The sequence below is a fragment of the Colias croceus genome, chromosome 22 (genome assembly GCF_905220415.1).
Source record: "Colias croceus chromosome 22, ilColCroc2.1".
Classification (NCBI taxonomy): domain Eukaryota; kingdom Metazoa; phylum Arthropoda; class Insecta; order Lepidoptera; family Pieridae; genus Colias; species Colias croceus.
The window spans coordinates 2,062,308-2,085,491 of NC_059558.1; the positions used below are offsets into that span (position 1 = coordinate 2,062,308).

Below are 23,184 nucleotides of genomic sequence, written 5' to 3' on the forward strand. Positions count from 1 at the left end.
TATTGCTGTTCTGCGATATTTAATAACGCATACTCTGTCGTTTCTGCGCCTAGTATTTATAAAGTCCAAGTCATACACAGTGTCTGAGTGCTTCCTCAGAACAACTTTGAGAATAAACAATTGTCTTACGGTGGGAACTTGGCAAAGAGCATATAATTCGCTGGTCGGATAGCGGAGAGGTTTGTTAACGAGAACTTTGAGGACAGCCCGTTGGGCTCGTTCCAGTCTTATCATCAAAGATTTGACACAGCCTCCCCAGGATGTTATACAGTAAGAGGTAACAGACTGAATCAATGCATAGTAAACAGTTTTTAGGTAAGAGATATCAAGGACTCCTCTGAGGCGTTTAAACACAAATGTTAATTTTCTGATTTTAGAGCATACAGTATCGATCTGCTGCTTCCACGAGAACATTTGATCGATTGTGACGCCCAGATATCTCAAGCTAGTGGCTCTTTCAAGACTTATACAATTGCATTTATCACTAGGGTCGCTCTTGAGACAATCATGTACGGATATGTTGAAACTTGAGGGAGGCAGGGAAGAAAGTTTGGGGGCAAAAGTTATGTATTTACTTTTAACAATATTAAGCGTGAGGAGGTTTTGTCGAAGCCAGTCTTGAACAATCTTTAGAGCATTTTCAGCAATATTACGAACCTCCTCCCAAGTTCGGGCATGGATAATCAAAGCAGTATCATCGGCATAAGAAATTATTTTACAGTTGTTAAGAGACAAATTACACAGATCATTTATGTAAATTAGAAACAGGGTAGGTCCTAAGACGCTGCCCTGTGGTACGCCAAAAGTAACTGGTTCAAGCTCACTAACAATATCATCAATAACTACACACTGCGTACGTTCAGAAAGATAACTACCAAAAATATCCAGAACAGAGCCACGAATACCACAGCGTTCCAATTTAGATATAAGAATAGAGATAGAGACAGTGTCGAATGCTTTAGAGAGGTCTAAAAAAAGAGTAACAGATTTCGTTTGTTCTTCAAAATTATTTATTATGCTATTGGTCAAAGACAACAGAGCATCTTCCGTGGATAGGCCACGTCTAAAACCGAATTGATTTTTTGATAGTAAATTATTGGTGTTAAGAAAAGTAAGGAGCCTATTATTTAACAATTTTTCGAAGATTTTAGAAATAGCTGAAAGCACAGATATTGGGCGGTAATTAGAGACACCATCTCTATCTCCACTCTTGAAGATCGGGTGGACAACAGCTCTCTTAAATACAGTAGGAAAAATGCCTTTTGAGATGGAAAGGTTAAAAACGTAACAGAGAATAGGAACGAGTATATGCCTCGCCGATTTAAGGACAGACGTGGGTATCCCATCCCAGCCAACAGCACATTTGTCTTTAAGATTGCAAATAATTTTATGGATTTCATCATTGTCGATACTCAGTAGTACCATCGAATTTATAGAAGATTGAGAAGAGTTTTGTGGAAAAGCCTCAGGGGTATTACAATAATTTGAGGAAGCACTCCGAGTACTGTGAATAATTTTATAAGCCATATCTTTACCCACATTAGCAAAATAATTATTGACGGCATTGACAGATGACTTTTTACAGGTGAACCGATTCAGTAAATTACTTGCATAAGACTCCCTTGTTTTAATTCCTGACAGCTCCCTGATAACATTCCACGCGGCCCTTGGATTATTCCTGATCTTCTGAAATTTGGTATGTTCGTATTCCCGTTTAGTTCTCTTTAAGAGCTTATTACAGAAGGTTCTGTAGCGTTGGAAGATTAATTTGTCCTGATTATCTTCTGGGTTTTTCTTATGTTTACGGTACAGTTTATCTCTATGGCGAATACATTTCAGAAGACCAGGTGTAATCCAAGGCTTTATAATACGTTTTCTAGAGGGGACATGCACAGTACGTCTATGAGAGCTTATTGTGGAGGATAGGATGTTTACTAACTGGGATGCAGACTCTTCTGGATCTGAGGAAACTAGAACAGAGGAAAAATCGGTATTTTCAAGGGCATTTACAACTGAGGGAATGTCAATACGAGAATTTAAAATAGCATTTTCATTCGGTTGTGCAATTTTAGTATGAATAAAACATAGGACGGGGTTATGGTCAGTAAACATCGTATCGAGTACCAACGTAGTGGCTTTGAAAAGTGTGCGAAGCATCACATGATCAAGACAATTGCCTTCACGTGTTGGAAAAAGATGAGCAGGTAGCAATGCATGTGATGCTAACAGATTAAGATAGTCATCGGTTGAAGAATTTGTGTTGTTTGAGATTATATTGATATTGAGATCTCCTATAACCACAACACTCTTGTTTAACTTAATAGAAAGAAGTACGCTTTCTAAGCTAGAAAGGAACGGTTCAAGGTTCTTGAAAGATGGCGATCGATATAACGCGACTACAGCCAGAGAATCAGGAAATTCAAGAATAACACAGTTTGCATCATTGAGCGTAGGTAATGTTACTTTGCATTTTAGTCCAACTCGAACATAAGTGACTACACCCTCGTTTTGGTTAGTATTTATTTATTTATTTATTTATTGGTTTACCAACGTTTGTTTACATTTTTACAACAAAAGTTTACATACACAAAATAAACAAACATGGTTAATGTAACAAACACTTACTGGCAAACACAGCATGCAAAACGTTAAACGCGTTAATTATTTTTAAGTACATATAAAAAGAAAATTAACAAGAACAGGAAAAAAAAAAAAATATACAGTTAATATTATCCATTAAAAGAAAAATCTTGAAAAATTTTGCGGAGTTTGCTGGGGGAGTCCGAAAAAATGTCGAAAAGCTCACAGTGTTTATTAATAGTATTGCAAAATCTTGGAACTGGAGAATTACGGCCCGAGACAGTTCTGCGAAGAGGAGGACAAAGTGGTAGCAAAACCTTACGTGGGTACCTAGAAGGCACTCTTATGTTGAGTCTTTGAAGTATTTGAGGACAATCGATTTTGTTATTAAATAATTTTGACACAAAAAGGACGTCTAGCATAATTCTACGATTATCCAAGGAAGTCATTTTAAAAAAAGAAAGTTGTTTTTTATAAGACGGTAGCTGTTTCTTTGATTTACCAGTTGTGAAGACCAGGTGCAATAGAAATCTTCTTTGGATCCTTTCCACACGTAAGGAATGACACGCATAGTGTGGTCTCCAGACCACAGAGCCATACTCCAATATGCTACGGACAAGGCTGTTAAATAAAGATATTTTTGATGTCGCTTTAGTAAAGTTGGATTGGTGGAAATCGTAACCTGGAAGATGTGGAATAAATAGAGCTTTACTTAACCAGCACTCTGACAGAACGAGGATATCCAGCTGATATCCAAGTCTATACAAGAGAGTTTGAAGAAGGGTAAAATTGCAGTTTATGCTTCGTATATTGACATGTAAGATTTTAAAGTCTGTAGCAATATTTTTTACGTAAGAAATGCTGTCCTCAGGTTGACAAATGTGGGATTCAGACACAGAAATGTTATCGATGTCGTCATTAATAGAGTTAAAATCAGTCATGTTTTTGACAGTAAATAACACGGGTATTGAAACCTTGATTGAAACTGAAAATAAATTTTGAATTCATAATGAATGAAAAAGATCTATTGTGTGTGTATTGGCGTATGTGTGGAGTGTGTAATGTGTATGTCATGTAAGTGGTAGGAAAAGATGTCACGTAAACTACAATATCATTTACAGATTTTTTTTTTAAATAACTAAAGTAATACAATAATAATCTGCATAAATTCTTAACAACTAACACTGCGAAAATATCTGCCAATAGTCATATTATGTCTTGTTTCACTTTTGCAATATCCAATTCCGTATGTATTCTAATTAGAGGGCCATTTTCCTTTTTACGAAGAAAGATCTTTCCGTGTGACACCCAACAGAACTTAAAATTATGAGTGTTTGCAAGATCACGTGATAAGAAAAACAATCTTTTCATTTTTGCAGTTAAATTTTCCGAGATGAAAATATTTTTTGTTGGGCCCTTAAGATGCAGGTGTTCGGTAGTGAGTTTAGAAGGTCCTTTATTAAAATTTCGGTACAAATTAATAATTTTTTCCTTTAGTAAACAGCTTGTTAGGTCTACAATAATTGTTCTAGAGTTAGGGTCCTTAGATTTAATTCTATAAATATCCTTAACTTCATGAGGCTGCACATCAATTTTTAATACATTTGTTGTTTTTAAAAATGTATCTAAAAGATAATTTTTTGATTCTGAGGAACTGTTTGGAATATTTCTTATTTCAAGGCACGTTGACCTAGATGCGCGCTCGGTAATTTCTAGCTTCTCTTCCAAGGTTTTGATGTATTTGGCATCTTCACCCCGCGCCAATTCCAATTTATTTACTCTAGTTGACAAGGAATCACATTTTTCTGCTAAAAACTCAAACGATGTCCGCATATTCTCAACCGTTTCGCACAATTTTTCGAAGCTTTTATTTTGCTCTTCTTTAAAATGCATAAACATTTGCTTTATTTCGAGCATAAAACTTTCTAGCTTATCTTCATCACATTCAGTATGCTTCCTTTTACGGAAGGTGACATTAGTTTTTTTAGTTAAACTAGGTTCGGAGGAACAATGGTGTAACGTTTGTTGCATAATCGGAACAGTTAGTACGCTAGTAGAAGCATAAGCTTGATCAACAACATCGGAATGAACAGCCGCAGCGGGGGTGGAGGGGGGTGTGCGCTTGAGGGGCATGTTATTTTGTAGTAAAAGTACGAGGTAATGTTACCAGGCAAGCGCCAGCAGCAACCACTGGGAGATTGTACAGTGCAAGTAAATAAAAAACGATGGAGATCAAGTTAAATTTGTCGCGATCGATAAATTCATACAAAGTTGCTTTCCGTCCAGTATAAGTTGACCTCCGATGATGTTTCTTTCGCACTTTGCGTGTTTGTTGTGTTTGCGTGGATAAAGATGTCTTATTTTTGTATTTCTTGAGTCTGTGTTTAATAAAATCAATTATTCACTCACGTGTATTCTGGTGATTTATGTTATCCTAGTATTTTAAAAAATATTTAATTTGAAATAATTAATTTTTGGAATCAAATTTAATATTCGGATTTAGCACAAAACACGTCTATACTGCACAACGGTGCGGAGAGAAGGGGAATAGTTTTAATAGTAATAATTACTGTACTTATAAAATAATATTGATATATTATTATTACGAAACAAAGTCATCGATTTACTCCTTGCAAACTATAACAGCGCTTGAATAAACCCTTAGTAGGTATATTTTCATTTAACAGTGAAAAAAAATATGAAAGAAATATTTTTTTTTGCTATCTGTACATAAACGTAACAATAAATAATACTATCTAATATTTACACAAAGATAAACTGATGCAATGCTCGCACTGCGTATATACTTTAATTACTACATAAATATTATATTTAAACGATTAAAACTGTCTGTTATTGTAAATATTTAATGGCACATTTAACCACTTTTGACGTAATCAAAGACGAAAAGGCAATAACATTATTTTAGAACTGCTAAACCGATTTAGTTAATCTTTTTTTATAATATTCCTTGAAGTACGAGGTTCTGAAGGTATCACGGGCGAAGCCGGACCGTTAGTATAATAATACAATTTACTATAGTCAATTCAACAAAAATAGATTTTTTTAAATATTGTTTACGGTTGTAAAGAGGGGAGGTTTCTCCTCTCTCTTCATCTACCATAAAATACAGTCATAGATGTAATTTTATGACAAATTTTTTATCACTAAAATAACATTTGTTCAGTGTCTTTGTTATTCGTCTAAGTAATTGTTAACTTAAAGATAAGTAATGTATTTGAGAAACTGAAAATACAGAGAGAAATGATCACGATGAAGATGAGATTGTATTCCTATTAAATACTAATATAATACTTACATTGTTCTGCCTGCTACAACTACAAGCTGAAAAAAGTAGCCGAATTGATCGATAACGCTTCGCAGCACATTTGGGGATTCATTTTTATTGTAAAGATTAATTGTTTACTATTGCTCCTGTAGCTTTTTTCTCATGGATTTCCTCACAAAAATAAGTTTAACAGATGCAAGAAAGTTTATCACAAGAATGCAAACTAATGGTTAATTAATGGTTAATGGTTTTATGGTTCTTAATGGTTTTGGATAGGAATTTAATCTTCCTGATAGGTATAAAAAAATGAATCGCAAAATGTTTTGGTAAGCGCAAAACTCGAGAACGGCTGAACCGATTTCGTTAATTCGTTTTTTTAAACATTCCTTAAAGTACCTACGAGGATGGAGAGGAAGCGTGTGTATGTACGTTATGTACCACGGGCGAAGCCGGGGCTGACCGATAGTATTTAAATAATATGTATATTTAACGATTGTATCAATGATATTAGGTTGGGTTTCCGTTTTAATTACCTACATTTAATTCAGGTAATTTCATCCAATATGCACATGATAAAATCGACATGACATATTTTAAGTTTAATGTACGATAACTCTTAATATGCTGTTGTTAAGAGCAGTGGTGGCTCAGTGGTGAGACCTTAGACTTCGAATCGATAAGTCCGTGGTTCGAGACCAGGCGAGCGCGCAGGAAATAAATTGATTTTTAAATTTATCTGCGCATGTTGTAACATCACCACTGCTCGAACGGTGAAGGAAAACATCGTGAGGAAACCGACATGTCGAAGAATTAAAAAGTTCGACATGTGTCATCCGCCAACACGCACTTGGCCAGCGTGGTGGATTATGGCCTGTACCCTCATAGGAGGCCCGTGTCCCAGCAGTGGGAACGTATATGGGCTGATGATGATGATGAATATTATGTTGATTTATACTTTATTTATTTTTAAAGAATATTAAGGCTTCATGTATTCATGTATTTCATTTTATTTGTATTTCATGTAGAGAAAACTTCTAAAAAAATAAAAGCTCTTATATACATAATTAAAAGTATATTATTAAAAGTAAATGTAAAGTGGAAGGAAGCATTGCAGATTTTCAATTAAATTTGATGAGTGAGATGAATATTGTGGAATTACTGTCCTTGGTTCAATTCATTATGGGCCCTATTACTATCGTATAGGAGGTAGCAACGTTGACAATAGAGAATTTTAGTTTAGTTGGTTCTTTGATAATATGCTGATCCTCTTGCTATTTCGGTTATAGTCCGGGCTGTCTGGGCTGGCCGCAGTGGTTGCGTTTATTAGTGCGCATCTTATCCGCACAGGAAAATATCCTTAATTTAAAGTCATTTTATAACGCGTAATCTGTAATCTTTTGCCTTTAGATAGATCCATCAGACATACATTTTTATTGCAAGACGTTTTTTTCGTTGTTAAATCGGTGCAAGACGTAATTTTTTATTTCAAAATAATTAAAATATCATCGAAATATGCGAAATTCCATCATCAAATGCTCATTACAACCGTATTTTTACGATAATAATTCGTATAAAATCACAAATACATAGGGTCAATGTACCACTAGCTGACCAAGCGCCAATACATGACCAAAATTCAAATATACGCGCCAATTAAGAAAATACGGCAGCCCCAGATGATAGTTTATTGTTTTTTCTATAAAGCAACATCATCTATAAAATAAAAACAAACCTTGCTGCTATTGGTCAGAAATATCGACATTTTTTCAACACGAAGATGTAATTAAGTAGGTAATCACATTTTTTACTAAGAGTTTTTATCGGGAGTTGATTGGGAAATATTAATTTATCTTGAATGCAATCGATTACTCTTTATATGTCTTGTTATAGGCATAATGTTGAACCATTCTGTTATAGACTTTCGGCTTCATTTTTGGCATGAACAGTTTTTCATGATTTTTAGCGGCCTGGTTATATTTTGGAGCAACAAAAACAATTTTTCGCCTATTGTTGACCAGTATGGTCAGCTCTTGGTTCTTTATATTTTGCTAAGAAAGACTTGCTTTTTTTTGTGCTTATACCTAATTTAACAAACCATATAAGCCGTCTAAGTCCTATTCCAACACCAACAATGCATCTCGAATCAACATCAACTTCAGTCAGTCATTTCCTTGAACCTCCTTCGCCCAAATTAGTAGATTTAATAACTAAAATGCAACAGCAAATAAGCCCAGCTTTTGGCAAACATTTAATATGGCCTTCTGATTCTCCGTAAAAGAAGACTGAACGCTTGCCCTTTGCTACAACTTCCAAGAAATGGCAAGACTACTGGGTGTCGAAGGAAAAAGAGAAAGAAGAAAAGATTGTATGGTACGTAGGTATAGTCATTAAGGATTAATAACAGTATTGTAAGAATGATTTATAACATTTAATAAAATAAACTTCAATATAAATACAGACTTTTTTTATTTATTAAACAAAACTAATATTCGAAGAAGGACATTTTGTCCATTTTGAAAATGGTCAACTTTTAGAGCAATGATGGTCAGATATTGGTGATCAGTGGTCAGGTATTGGTACTTTTAGCAGAAGTAACTTTCAGAGTAGTTTTCATAAAACCTTTAAAGGTTATCAAATTGATACTAAGAACAATAGTTGCAGTGACTATTCAATTATCTGTGTCCCAAAAATAACATTGAACGTAATACAAATAACCCGTTTTTTATATATAGCTAAAGATAAAACCGCTTAAATGGTCAACTAGTGGTACATCAACCCTAGGTAATTACCTTCTCGATTTCGTGACTGTTTACGATTTTTAGTTTCGAGCACGTTGATTCCATACTAAACGCGGACCCCCCTTACCAGGCCCGAATAGCTGAATTTTCGCTGACCGCCTAACACCCCTTAATCTGCAAAGAGAATAGCTAACTATGCAGGGCATATGTTATATTGCACATAATTTAATATATTATGTACGGATACGAATGCTCTTCCTATTTTATCATTTCTATAAGTGAGATAAGACAAAAGATCGATACAATTACTGAAGACAGATCAGGCGCTGGTTATACAATTATACAGCTTTAAAAGCTTTGATATTTGTTAAACTACTAACAACACTTAATATGAGGCATCGGAATGTCCAATGCAAAGAAAATATATCACAAAATAATTGTCATATTGAGAGGAGATCCGACGTTAAAGCGAATACGTAGAGATAACTTGAGATCATAAAGCACTTTTGTATAGTTTGCATTATCTAATCCAGGACAATAAACGATAGATATGTTATAAAACAATGTATTGTGTACGTTAAACTATTATGCTCTGGAGTGCGGTGGATTGTGTGTGAAAATGGGTGAAAAAGTGAAAACTTCTGCGATGTTAGTGCAGATTCTGGCGACTATGAGCAGTGAGTGAGTTTGATCGATGGAAGAAGATTATTGCTGATAAGTTATTTAATAACTCAGGCCCCGGAATCACAGACACAATACCTAGAAAATCTATTGTGTCGTGGCTCGATCGGGCCGCTCGGGGCTCAATGGGTTAAAAAATTTCATTTGAATTTGATAAGTGAAGTAGAATATACACAAATGACTCTCCGAGCAGAAATAAAAAAAGTACACTCTGTAGTCTGTCTTCATTTTAATTTTAACGATTTTAAGGATTACATTAATAATTTAATTTTTTAAAACAACTCGATACCTATAGTATAACTAGCAATTAGAAATCTGTAGCCAAAAATGATATTATTCGTTTGTGAGACAGCCTTATAACATCAAGTGTTATAACTTTTCTTTCTGCAGCGGAAGTCATTAAATTACTGTATCTAGGTATAACTGATTCAAATATCGCTTCGTTCAAAATTATCCAATTAGAAACTCTATCTAAAACACAATCTGAATAGATCGCCACATCATATTATATCCTTAAAAGTTATTATCGTCGAAATCTACCCATTATTTTGCAGTTGCTTACCTTACCGGGTTAACAGGCTTCGTCTACGCCTGGCCATCATACACATTCGAAACGTTTACCACTAATAAAACAGTTCTATCTGAACCAATGACATCCACACAGATATCTTTGTTGGGAAGTTTGACGAATATCGGTGGGCTGATGGGAACGCCTCTGTGTGCGTTGGTCGTTGACAGGATTGGCAGGAGGTATTCGGCTATGCTGTTCGGATTGCCTTTTGTTGTAAGTAATCTTCTATACTTCGGATATATTAGGAAACAAAAGCCTCCGTGTTGGCTGTCGTGGGCACACCAATTTCCATTCTGCTTTCATAATTGGATAGCGTGGTTCTTGGGGAAGATTCGGTTCTATAATTTATTAAGTTTAACGCAAGGCGGGCAAAGCCTCATCATCATCATCACTACATAGTATAAAACAAAGTCGCTTTCTCTGTCCCTATTTCCCTTTGTATGCTTAAATCTTTAAAACTACGCGACGGATTTTGTTGCGGTTTTTTTAATAGATAAAGTGATTCAAGAGGAAGGTTTTAGTATATAATTTATTCGGTATTAGACAAAGCGGGCGAAGCCGCGGGAAGTAAGCTAGTAATATATAAAGCTGTAGAGTTTGTTTCCACAGGAACTACTGGTACGATTTGAAATGTCTTTGTGTTGGATAATCAATATCAAGGAAGGCTATAGGTTAGCTTCACATCACGCTACGACCGGATTAAGAAAAAAAAATTGCAAAACCGATTAATATATTATTCATTTAATAGCAGACAAAGTTTTATTCACTACGTAGTAAAGTAATATTCCTATTACAATTCTATAAATATAAACTTTCAAACTTCTGTATCTACATAATAATTGTTATTACAATAATTTTCATATCATACATAACTGTAATATTTGTAATCGATATAATATGTACCTAATCACATTTGCTTTCAGATCGCATGGTCAATAATAACACTAACGAAGTCGATAAACGTAGTCCTCTTCGCTATTTGGTTCGCTGGTTTTGGCGCGGGTGGGCAAGCAGTATCGTCAATATATATTTCGGAAATATCCCAAGATTCAATACGAGGCGCACTTACATCATCGACTGTGTCTAGTTTCTTTATCGGATTACTGCTGTCCTATTTCTTGGGAGGACAATTGACGTATTACCAAGTGGTTTATGTACATTTGGGACTGTCGATTCTTTATATTATGTTATTGACGTTGTTGAAGGAATCACCTGTGTATTTAGTGCAGCATGGGAAGGAAGAGGTAAGAGTATTTTTATGCGCCTGTTGGAATAATAGAGACAATCTTGTAATACGTTATTTTGCTTTAATTTTTTACCAGGCGATATTATTCTATTCGTCTATCGTCTTTATTATCATAATAATGATAATGAATGATCTTGTTGAAAACCAGCGCCAGGCATAATATGCCTGGCACATGCTGAACTTGATCCTTTTTGGCGATACCGAGGCACTTTCATATTACATTGTTTTTTTTTTTTTTATTGTTTCCATTTCTTTTTTTGTATGTTTTTGTTTTGCTTTTATTAATGTTTTGTGATGATTGTGTCTTACTGATTGCCAAATAAATGTATTTTCTTTCTTCTTTCTTTCTTTCTTTCTAATATTTTGTTACTAGCGGTCCGCCCCGGCTTCGCCCGTGGTACATATTCACGTTTTCTCTACATAAAAACCATCCTCGTACTTTTAAAAGAATTAAAGAATTAAAAAGAATTAAAGAAATTGGTTCAGCTGTTCTAAAGTTATGCGCTTACCAACACATTTTGGGATTTATTTTTATATTATAGATTTTATTAAGTATTAGTAATTGCTATATTATTTCGAAATAATCAATCATCTCTATATGCACAGGAAGCAGCAAAATCGATTGCATTTTATCGTCGAGTGGATGCAAAGTCTAAGGAAGTTGAAATTGAAATAAGAAAGATTAAAATGCAACTAGATCCACGAATTAATCAAATATTGCAAGGAGATGAAGGTAACTTTAGAATTATTCTGCAAAAGATAAAATCGAATAAAATAAACCGATCATATCAATTATTATTCTTAAAAATTAAATTGATAGACACTATTCGACAATGAAAAGAAGATTTGAAGAATTCTACTTATAAAATATAATAATTTTGCAAAAAAATAATATATTTTGTAGAAAAGATTTCGGATCATTACAACATAAAGTTTGTGATCGTAAAGAGTATTTATACTGAAAATATTACTACCACTTTACTTCTGTGACTTTACTCTATCAAAAATTAAAATATTTCAGATCCATCTGCAGCTCTAGATTTAATAGAAAAGCCAGCGGTAACAAATGAAAAGAATCAATCACCTTGGAAATTTTTAGGTAAGTAATTAATATTATATTGTAGAATAATTAAATAGAACATCATTTTGTTAAATTTGTTTATTATGAGTAAAATTTTCCATACTTTTTTCGTAGACATCTTAATTTAAATATTATAAGGAAACGAAAATAGAAAAAAAAATGTGTGCGTATACTAGTGTACACACGTAAGAAGTACGTTCTTTATGACCTTATTTTTCAAAAAATAATTTACTATATGCAACTTTACAGAAATACGTCGAATGTCACGCGTAACGAAAAAATGTTAGGACTAAATTTTTTTCCAACCCCGATAAAGAAGTTTCACTTCAAAAACTCGAAAGAACAAACATATGAAAAGATGACCTTATTCAAAAACAATGTTGTTATATTAGCCGCTGTTTTATTACCCGATAAAATATAATATAATAAATCACAATATGTTGATTCCTCTAAATTCTTAAAGTATCCAATCAATACTGAAGCTTTCAACGGAGGTGTTAAATTAAATGCATTTTTTTTATTTTAGTGAGGTCTGAATCATCAAAACGGGCGCTATTCTCAGTTCTCTTCATTATGGGCATTACGATTCTCATGGGGCCAATCGTGTTACAAGTATATGCTGAGCCCTTGTTCAAAGAGGCTGTGCCAACCATGCACCCGAATTTATGTTCTATTCTGTTGGCCATAGACTACCTTATTGCAGCGCTGGTTTGCGCATCCGTGATTGACAGATTTGGGAGGAAGGTAAGATAGTATGTAATTGTTGTATCAAGTGTTGTATAATACAGACTAGACTTCTATAACACATTTCATGCAGAAAATCCGTCCTATGGATGCGTTTGATATCCACCAATCTTGATACATATAGCTTAGCACTGACAAGAGAGTAGAGTAGCGTTGTTGATAATAATAATTAATGCTTTGTAAGATTTGAGCTTTTGCTACGCTTACAAAAATATTATCTTACAGCTTAAAGCCAGCAACAGCTAGCAACAATATAATATTTACTTCTAATTTCCTAATGAAATCTAAAACCTTCTAGTCGCTGATGACAGTTACATCTATAGCGTCAGCCATCTTTAATATTCTTCTTGGAAGTCAGCTACACTTACACTGGGCCCCACACTGGTTCACAGCCTTTATCATCTATGCGTACAGCTTTGTGTTCAACCTTGGAGCTGCTGTAGTACCTTTTGTACTCACTGCTGAGGTGTTTCTTCCTGAGGTTGGTATTATTGAGAACTGACGTGCATCTACATCTAACGAACATAGAGCTAGAGCAGGAGCATTATTTCGTGATTTTTAGTGTAAACGAGAACTCGTATTCAGTGTTGTTCAGTATTAGAACATTGCATAATATACTCTTTTCGAACGCACTAAGAACCACAATAGCTCTACATCTGTTTAAAAACACTAAACGAATTTGACATAGTGGCAATTGGCATTCGTTCGTTTGATGTTAATGCACTATTATATAGATAAAATGTTTCGATTTCCAAAAATTTGACATGATTTTATTTTGCAGGTTCGAGGCATCGGAAACAGCCTATCCATGGTTTGCATGTGGGTCATGAACTTCGTGACTCTCATGATATTCAATCCCCTAGTGGACAAAGTTGGTCTAGGACCTACCTTCTATTTCTTCTCCATAGTGTGTTTGATTGGAGCCATGTACAGTCAGTTCTGTCTACCAGAAACTAAGGGACTTTCTGCTGACGCTATACAAGTATTGTTTTTGAAGAAACGACCATCTTCTGTAAAGGCTTAGGCTTAGATTTTTATAAGCGTGAATTTTGATCGTGTAAGCTTTTTAACAGACTTTTATTAGCATCACCTGTGTGTGGTGTAATCAACTCTCATTTTTACTTTGAACGGACATATTTAATTGTACACTTGTCAAGGGTCATTTATAATATTATAATAGTTTCTTAAGATTAAATAAATTTATAAATCAATTAAAAATTATTATACTTTATAAGTAGATCATAAAATTATCTTTTAATTGAAGTTGTGTGATACTAACCTTTATTTTAAATATAGGCTTAATATTTACTTCTTTCAAAACTATTTCGATTTAAAAGAATAGAGTAAGGCGACTATTTTGGTATCTTTGAATCTTGCAAACGAAGTTTCACTTCTGACACGTGTGCTCGGCACAAACGCTCTGTTTTATAGATGGAGTAGTTCTTGAGTAATGTTTTAGTATATTATCATTTGTATTTTAAATAAGTATTGCATTATGTATTTGTTTAGTAAGTATATAGGTAAATATGTTTTCTACAACACGGGCCAAGCCAAAGCCAAATGCCAATAAAAAATAATGTTTTCTTAGCTCATTGAGAACTTGTTTTAAATTCTATACGAAAATGTGAATTTTTATATTATTATTAGATAGAGGTGTCAGTCGATTGAATAATTGGGCCTGTATCAGTACTGGTTTTTGTTAAATATACAACGTGCTTTGTGACTGTGCAAATACCTATGTAAAAATATAAAAAAAAATACAAAAATTATATTTATGAATTATATACTTACTTAGTTACAATTTTATTTTATTATTTTTATATGAAGTATATATAGTTTTTATTTATAAGTGGCAAAAAATACGTGTGTTTACGTTTTTATATAAAAAATTGCGTGTTTAAGAGGGTTAAAAGTTGTTTGTGTCAACAAGTTATTTTGACGTTGTATTGTAAGTTATTTTGAATTTTATTGTATTGTAAGAAATTTGTATTGTATACATATACTTAGGTACTCTGGTTAAATGATTTTTATTAAATAAATGTATGTTTGATAAATGTTTTTTAATCATTGCTTTAAGCAGCGATAGGCACAGGCATTAATCAGTCGAGAAATAATTGAGTTATTTTTGCAACTAAATAATTCGTAAATAGTACTTACTTACTAAAAATATCTATTTAAAATAACATAAATATGGTTTTACAAATAATTTATAATAAATGGAAATTCACAGTTTAAAATTAAATTAATCGTATAAAATTAAAAAAAAATCGTGTGTGCCGAGCACACGTGTCTGAAGTAAAACTACTTGGGCATGAGTCAGAGATAAGTACCAAAATCGTTGCCTCACTCCATGACGTGACGGTATTGCCATGACGCGACCTTGAAATTTTACTCTCAAGGCGCCTACAGAAGTTAGACTTCAATAATAATTATTCTTGTATAGTTTGGTTCAGGTTATAAAAAGATTATGAATAAATGACAGCCCAAAATTTTCCGTGCAGACGTCTGCCTTGATGAACAGGTTTTTATTAAGAGGCCCTTAGAAGAGACCATATCGATGTTAGAGTGATTTTGACTTGTTTCTGTAATTCTTTAGGAGCTCGTTTAAAAAAACTAATTAGTAACAATGTGTTATATTATTTTAAATTAAAGGTTCATTCAATATCTAAAAAGTGTCGGAGACAATTTATTGATTTCCAATTTCCAATTTGTTTAATAGCCAATAACTTGAGGTGTGTTTAATTTTTTTGATAAGGGACGTTCGTGTCTTTGCAGTTTATACAGAATTTAAAAGAAGTTTTCTTATAAAATATACAATAATAAAGACACTGAGACATCCTAAAATGTGTTCGAGAAATTTTAAGTTTTTTAAGTTTTTTTAGTGTTTATTCAAAAATTCAAAGAAAATCTAAGTTAAAATATCCTTACTTTGATGAAATTTTATGCGTATATGGCGTCGAACTTCTAGTACATACAACATAGTTAAAAAAAAAATAAAAAAATACACTCTAAATTATATATTTATGCTTAGAAATTTGCAATACTCGTTATAAAACGAAAACGATAGATATGTTATAAAACAGTGTATTGTGTAAGTTAAACTATTTAGCTCTGGAGTGCGGTGGATCGTGTGTGAAAATGAGTGGAAAAGTGAAAACTACTGCGATGTTAGTGCAGATTCTGGCGACTATGAGCAGTGAGTGAGTTTGAATAATGGAAACAGATTTTAGCTGATTAAAGTTTTACCGAGTTTTATTTGAATTTGACTAGTCCAGTACGGTAATACAGAAACGACTATCCGATCAGAAATACATTTTTTTTACACTATTATATTCTATTTTGAGAATTACTTAATGATTTTAAGGATCACATTCATGATGTAATTTTTTATAAATGGTCATAAAAATCATAGTTTCATATACTGATAAATATACACTGAGAAACAACTCGATATATATGACTTGCAATTCGTAGCCATAAATGATATTATTCGTTTGTGAGATAGTCTTATAAGATAAAAAGTGTTATAAATTTTCTTTCTGCAGCGGAAGTCATTAAATACTGTACCTATAACTGATTCAAATATCGCTTCGTTCAAAATTATCCAATTAGAAACTCTACCTAAAACACAATCTGAATAAATCGCCATTTCATATATCCTTAAGAATTATTATCGTCAGAAAAACAAAATCTACCCATTATTTTGCAGTTGCCTATCTAACCGGGTTAACAGGCTCCGTCTACGCTTGGCCGTCATACACATACGAAACGTTTACCACTAATAAAACAGTTCTAACTGAACCAATGACACCCACACAAATATCTTTGTTGGGAAGTTTGACGAATATTGGTGCGTTGATGGGAACGCCTCTGAGTGCGTTGGTCGTTGACAGGATTGGCAGGAGATATTCTGCTATGCTGTTTGGATTGCCTTTTGTTGTAAGTATGCTTTCTTATCTTTACTTATATTATAAAATAGAAGAGTTTGGTGTAAGCTAATCTCAAAAACGACTAGTTCGATTTGAAAGTGTTGGATAGTCAGATAATTATCGGCGCACTAATATCAGGAACCATGAACAGCTTGTTCATAGTTGGTACATAGTTCTGTGGTTGGTACGATTTGAAAGGTAGGTAATAATAACATCATACATAATCTTACGAAATTGAAAGTGAAGAAGCAATTAATTGCATAATTTTGCAAAAGCGGGAAAACATTCCTTGTTAGTGCAAAAGTCATTGGTGAGCTAATTCTTATACATCTGCACTGTTAACACTTTAACTTACAAGTTTAAGAAAAGTAAGCATCGAGACGTAGTATTAAATATTACCTTGATCATTTCATAAACATGAAATTTCAAACTTTTGTACCTTCGTATCTAATTGTTATTAATCTATAGTTTTTCCCATCACAATTTTTTTTAGATATTTTAATATAACTGTATAATCTGGAATCGATATAATTTCATTTGCTTTCAGATCGCATGGTCAATAATATCTCTAACAAAGTCGATAAACGTAGTCCTCTTCGCTATTTGGTTCGCTGGTTTGGGCTCGGGTGGGCAAGCAGTATCTTCAATATATATTTCAGAAATATCCCAAGACTCTATAAGAGGCGCTCTCACATCATCGACTTTGTCTGGTTTCTTTGTCGGATTACTGATGTCCTATTTCTTGGGAGGACAATTGACATATTACCAAGTGGTTTATGCTCTTTTGGGACTGTCGATACTGTATATTCTGTTATTGGTGTTGTTGAAGGAATCGCCTGTGTATTTAGTGCAGCAAGGGAAGGAAAAGGTATTAGTATTTTTAAGCACCTGTTAGAATATTTAAGACAATATTGTTACAGGTTATTGTGTTTTTATTTGTAACTAGGCGATATATTTCTCTTTTAAACTATCGTATCGTTTTTTTTTATATATTTCTTAAGTATAAGTAATGGCCCTAAAATATTTTGGAGAAAAGTGATCTTTATAATTATCTACAGGAAGCAGCAAAATCGATTGCATTTTATCGTCGAGTGGATGCAAAGTCTAAGGAAGTTGAAATTGAAATAAGAAAGATTAAAATGCAATTAGATCCACGAATTAATCAAATATTGCAAGGAGATGGAGGTAACTTTAAAATTGTCGTACGAAAGATAATTTGGAATGAAATAAACGAGTCATTTCTATTATTATTCCTGAAAAATTAATTCATACTATTTGACGATACAAGGAAAACTTGTGGAAATCTATTAATTGTTATTATAATTTTGGAAAAGTTGGTATAATTTTATACATCTTAGACATTAAGTTCGTTTTCAGAGATATAAAGAGGACCTTTATACCACTGAAAATAATACCACTACCACTTTACTCTATTAATATTTACAATATTTCAGATCCATCTGCAGCTATGGATTTATTAGAAAAACCAGCGATGGTAAAGGATAAGAATCAATCACCTTGGAAATTCTTAAGTAAGTCAATCGATTAATATTAATATGATATTATTATGTTGTATGAATAATTTAACAAAACATGTTAATGTATACCAAAATGATTATTACTCAAATTTTGTATGCCTACTTGAAGAAAATAATACGAAAATAGATAATAACAAGAAAGCACAAACGTATGAATAGACGGCCTTACTCAAAATCAATCTCTTCCAAGCATTTTACATCATATTATTACATACTGACAAACTGCAAAAAAATGTGTGCCTGTATTAGTGTACACACGTAAGAAGTGAAACTTCTTTATGACCTTATTTTTCAAAAAATAATTTACTACATGCAACTTTACAGTAATACGTCGAATCACGCGTGGTAGGGATAAGAAAAAGATGGCGCGTAGCGGAAAAATGTCACGCGTAACGAAAAAATGTTACACTAAATTTTTTTCCAACCCCTATAAAGAAGTTTCTCTTCAAAAAAAACGCTGTTTCACAAGCCGATAAAATGTAATTATTATTCACATGTTTATTCCTTAAAAAACATCCAATCAATACACACAATACATACTGAAGCTTAGAAGGAAGGTTAAACAAATATTTTATTTTTTATTTTAGTGAAGTCTGAATCATCAAAACGGGCGCTATTCTCAGTTCTCTTCATTATGGGCATTACGATTCTCATGGGGCCAATCGTGTTACAAGTATATGCTGAGCCCTTGTTCAAAGAGGCTGTGCCAACCATGCACCCGAATTTGTGCTCTATTCTGTTGGCCATAGACTACCTTATTGCAGCGCTGATTTGCGCATCCGTGATTGACAGATTTGGGAGGAAGGTAAGATAGTAATTGATGTAATCTTCTAGAAATATAATATAGACTAGACAGACTAGACTTCTATAAATAGACATTCCATGCAGAACATCGTAGATAAGAAAATCGTAAATAAAAATGAGCGTAATAAACGAAAAAGAAATACGTTTATGGTAATACCTAGTCTAGCATTGATTAATTATTCTCTGTGGTAATACATTATCAGCATATTTAGTTCTCGATATAAATGAAAGTGACGAAACTGATTTTTAATGAAATTATTTTTCTAAGTTTACATCACGTCTACATTAATATGTAAACTAAGATTTTTTTTGTTTACAACAGATCAAGCTGAAGCAAATAGTTAGTTATTAAAGGTTAATTACTTAACACAGTTAAGTGTTTAGACTGTTTAAAAATTATAATTGTTTCATGATTTCACTTGTTTTTGATCAATTTAGATTTACATGTTCGGTCTAACGTGAAATTTTTGTGCAATAAAAAAGTAGGTTAGGAATTTAGTTTCGTTATTGACAAAAACGATTTTAACTTTATAAATATAAAAGTCGATATTGGCCTTCACAATATCGTATAGGTATATAAATGATAACAGTAAATTAATATTATCATCAATATTTTGATGGATTTTTTGCATAAGGATAGTGATAAGGACATAATAATAATATGTCAAAAAATTACAGTCATTATACTTATAGCGGTATTATATTGATTTACATTTTATATCTTTCGCATTTACTCTAACCAACATAAGGGTGTTTTCCCACCAATGCTGATGTGCTATTCTACCTTGCTGTAGATGCGTTTGATATCCACCAACCATATTATTATACATTAATAATTTATGCTTTGTTAGATTTGATAATTTGAATGAAGAAAATTCTCTATCAGGTTAAAGTCAGTAGCAGCTAGCAACAATATATTTCCTCCTAATTTCCTAATTAAATCTAAAACCTTTCAGTTGCTGATGACAGTTACATCCATAGCGTCGGCCTTTTTTAATATTATTCTCGGAAGTCAGCTACACTTACACTGGGCCCCACACTGGTTCACAGCCTTTATCATCTATGCGTACAGCTTTGTGTACAACCTTGGAGCTGCTGTGGTACCTTTTGTACTTATGGCTGAAGTGTTTCTTCCTGAGGTTGGTATTATTGAGTACTGAGTTAGCTTCTATTGTAAGAAGCTCCTTACGGTGCATTTACATCAAACGAACATAGAGCTAGAGCTAGAGCAAGAGCATTCTTTCGTAATTTTTAGTGTGACGAAAACTCGTATTCAGTGTTGTTCAGTATTTGAACAATGCATAGAATCTTTTCGATCGCACTAAGAACAACGAAAGAATGCTCTAAGTCTGTGTACACTAAAATAATTTGACATAGTGGGGTTAAAATTAACATTCGCTCGTTTGATGTAAATGCACCGTTACAATGCTAGTTGTAATACTACGGAAACGGCTTGACCGTTTATGAAATTCTATATGTATGCACTGGAGGTTTTAAAATAAGTTGTAAGCAATTTTTATGTCCCTAGGTGATAAATAATTGGCTGTATGTTTGTCGAGTCAGCGGGTTTATTGTAATATTAATGTATATAATATTATGCTCTTTATTTGAATCAAGTGAATCAAATGAAGATATAACAGTCATTTGTTTTTTGTTGAGTATTTGAAATAAAAATAATTGAGCGTTAAGATTTGACCACGGGCAATATTATAATATGGTGAAAATAATTATTGAAATTTGTAATAAAAAGAGCGTGTGTGTCACGTGTCAGAAGTGAAGCTTCTTTGGTAAGAGTCAAAGATACCAAATTGTCACCTTACTTCATGACGTGACGGTCGCGGTTTTGCCATGATGCGACGTTGAAATTTTAATTTTAATTGGCACTCGGGGACTGCCGCGGTAAAGCTATTGCATAGCATGCCTTCAAGCCACACCTCCGAGCCCGTCGGAGTGGGGAGCGTGAGGTTTTTTCGTTACGGAATTTCTCGATTCGGTCCCCGCGCTCAAGGCCCGCGATAGAAGCTATGCAATAGCTTAAAAATCTTTTGAATGCATGCGTTTAGTAGGTATACAATGAGGTTTGAAATACACTATAAACACATAATATTGTGTGTGACCTAGAATATTTAGCTTACACAAAACAGTGTTATTATCTCTTCGATAATTCTGTTTTAACTAGTTTTTGTCTGTCAGTGTTTTCATTTCGCACATGTTTGATATTTAATAGAAGTTAGTAGATAACTATTGACTCAGCAATGTTAATGCCATGATATTATCATCAGCTGATATTTAAATAAATTATTAAAAAGTACACATAATTTCACTATCTACATTACCAATACAAATGATATTATAATATCATAATTTTTATAGTCTGATGGTGCATTTAACATCGTTCGATGGTTCGGTACATCAAACGAACACAGAGCTAGAGCAAGAGCATTCTTTTGTGATCTTTTAGTGTAAACGAGAACTCGTATTCAGAGTTGTTCAGTATCAGAACATTGCAAATAATCTTTTCGAATGCAATAAGAACAACAAAAGAATGCTCTGCGCCTGTTTACACTAAAAGAATTAGACATAGTGGGGTTAGAATGAGCATTCGCTCGTTAGTCGTTTGATTAGTTTAGCGTTATGATAAGATAAAATGTTTGGATTGCACAAACTTTGACATGATTTTATTTTACAGGTTCGAGGCCTCGGAAACAGCTTAACCATGGTTTGCATGTGGGTCATGAACTTCGTTACCCTCATGATATTCAATCCCCTAGTGGATAAAATTGGTCTGGGACCTACCTTCTATTTCTTCTCCATAGTGTGTTTGATTGGAGCCATGTACAGTCAGTTCTGTCTACCAGAGACTAAGGGACTTTCAGCTGACGCTATACAAGTATTGTTTTTGAAGAAACGACCAGCTTCTGTAAAGGCTTAGGTTTAGATAGACTACATTCATAAGCGTAATTTTGATCGTGTAAACTACACTTTATTTGGATTTAATTAGCTTCACCTGTGTGTATGTAATCCCTTAGTCTCGATTTTGACTTTGAAAGGACAGATTTAATTCCAACTTTGTACACATTTATAAATAAATAAATAAATGTGTGCGTGTACTAGTGTACACACGTAAGAAGTGAAACTTCTTTATGACCTTATTTTTCAAAATATAATTTACTATATGCAACTTTACAGAAATACGTCGAATCAAAGATGGCGCGTAACGGAAAAATGTCACGCGTAACGAAAAAATGTTACACTAAATTTTTTTCCAACCCCGATAAAGAAGTTTCACTTCAAAAAATTAGTACCTATTTTTATAAGTAGTATCTTCTTAGAGCATTAAACCAACGAGTATCTTTAAATAATTTTTTTTCATTAATTGTTTGTGTAATAATAACATTTATTTTATATAGGCTTAATATTTACTTCTTTCAAAACCATTTCGATTTATGAGAAAAATAATAACATGTTTTGTACCCTTGAAATAAGTGGAATGGTGTATGTTAAAAGGGTTTTGCAAGGCTATCATGAAAACAACAGGTTTTCCTGTTAAGAACCGATTCTTGATACTTTAATTATTTTATTGAAATAAATTCGTTTGTAATTAAAACAAGGAACATAACAAAATATTATAAATTAGTAGTAATAATGTAATTGATATGATAAGTTTCTACAATATATTATGTAGTAGAGTTAGGTATAAATAATTATTTTGTATTCATATACATATTTGTATTTTTTTCAAATTGTATATTTTACTAGTTTCCCGCCCGCGGGTTCGCCCGCTTTGTCTAAAACCTAATGAATTATATACTAAAACCTTCCTCTTGAATCACTCTATCTATTTAAAAAAAACTGCATCAAAATCCATTGCGTAGTTTTAAAGATTTAAGCATACAAAGGGACATAGGGACAGAGAAAGCGACTTTGTTTTATACTATGTAGTGATTTAGAGACTTGAGTATTGAAAAAAGATAATAAATCAA

General features: G+C 33.1%; 2 protein-coding genes across 2 annotated transcripts; both read left to right on the top strand.

Moving 5' to 3' along the window:
- The first annotated feature begins 9,202 nt into the window (after positions 1-9,202).
- LOC123701792 (facilitated trehalose transporter Tret1-like) lies at positions 9,203-14,719 on the top strand. Its single transcript, XM_045649352.1, has 8 exons — positions 9,203-9,284; positions 9,843-10,072; positions 10,783-11,103; positions 11,712-11,838; positions 12,127-12,204; positions 12,713-12,930; positions 13,229-13,411; positions 13,712-14,719. Exons 1-8 carry the CDS (start codon positions 9,227-9,229, stop codon positions 13,952-13,954), a joined length of 1,458 nt encoding a protein of 485 aa, XP_045505308.1. The 5' UTR covers positions 9,203-9,226; the 3' UTR covers positions 13,955-14,719.
- A 1,343-nt stretch (positions 14,720-16,062) lies between these two features.
- On the top strand, positions 16,063-22,133 carry LOC123701948 (facilitated trehalose transporter Tret1-2 homolog). The gene is made up of 8 exons (XM_045649583.1): positions 16,063-16,126; positions 16,640-16,869; positions 17,407-17,727; positions 17,918-18,044; positions 18,314-18,391; positions 18,985-19,202; positions 20,158-20,340; positions 21,891-22,133. Exons 1-8 carry the CDS (start codon positions 16,069-16,071, stop codon positions 22,131-22,133), a joined length of 1,458 nt encoding a protein of 485 aa, XP_045505539.1. The 5' UTR covers positions 16,063-16,068.
- Positions 22,134-23,184: the final 1,051 nt, after the last annotated feature.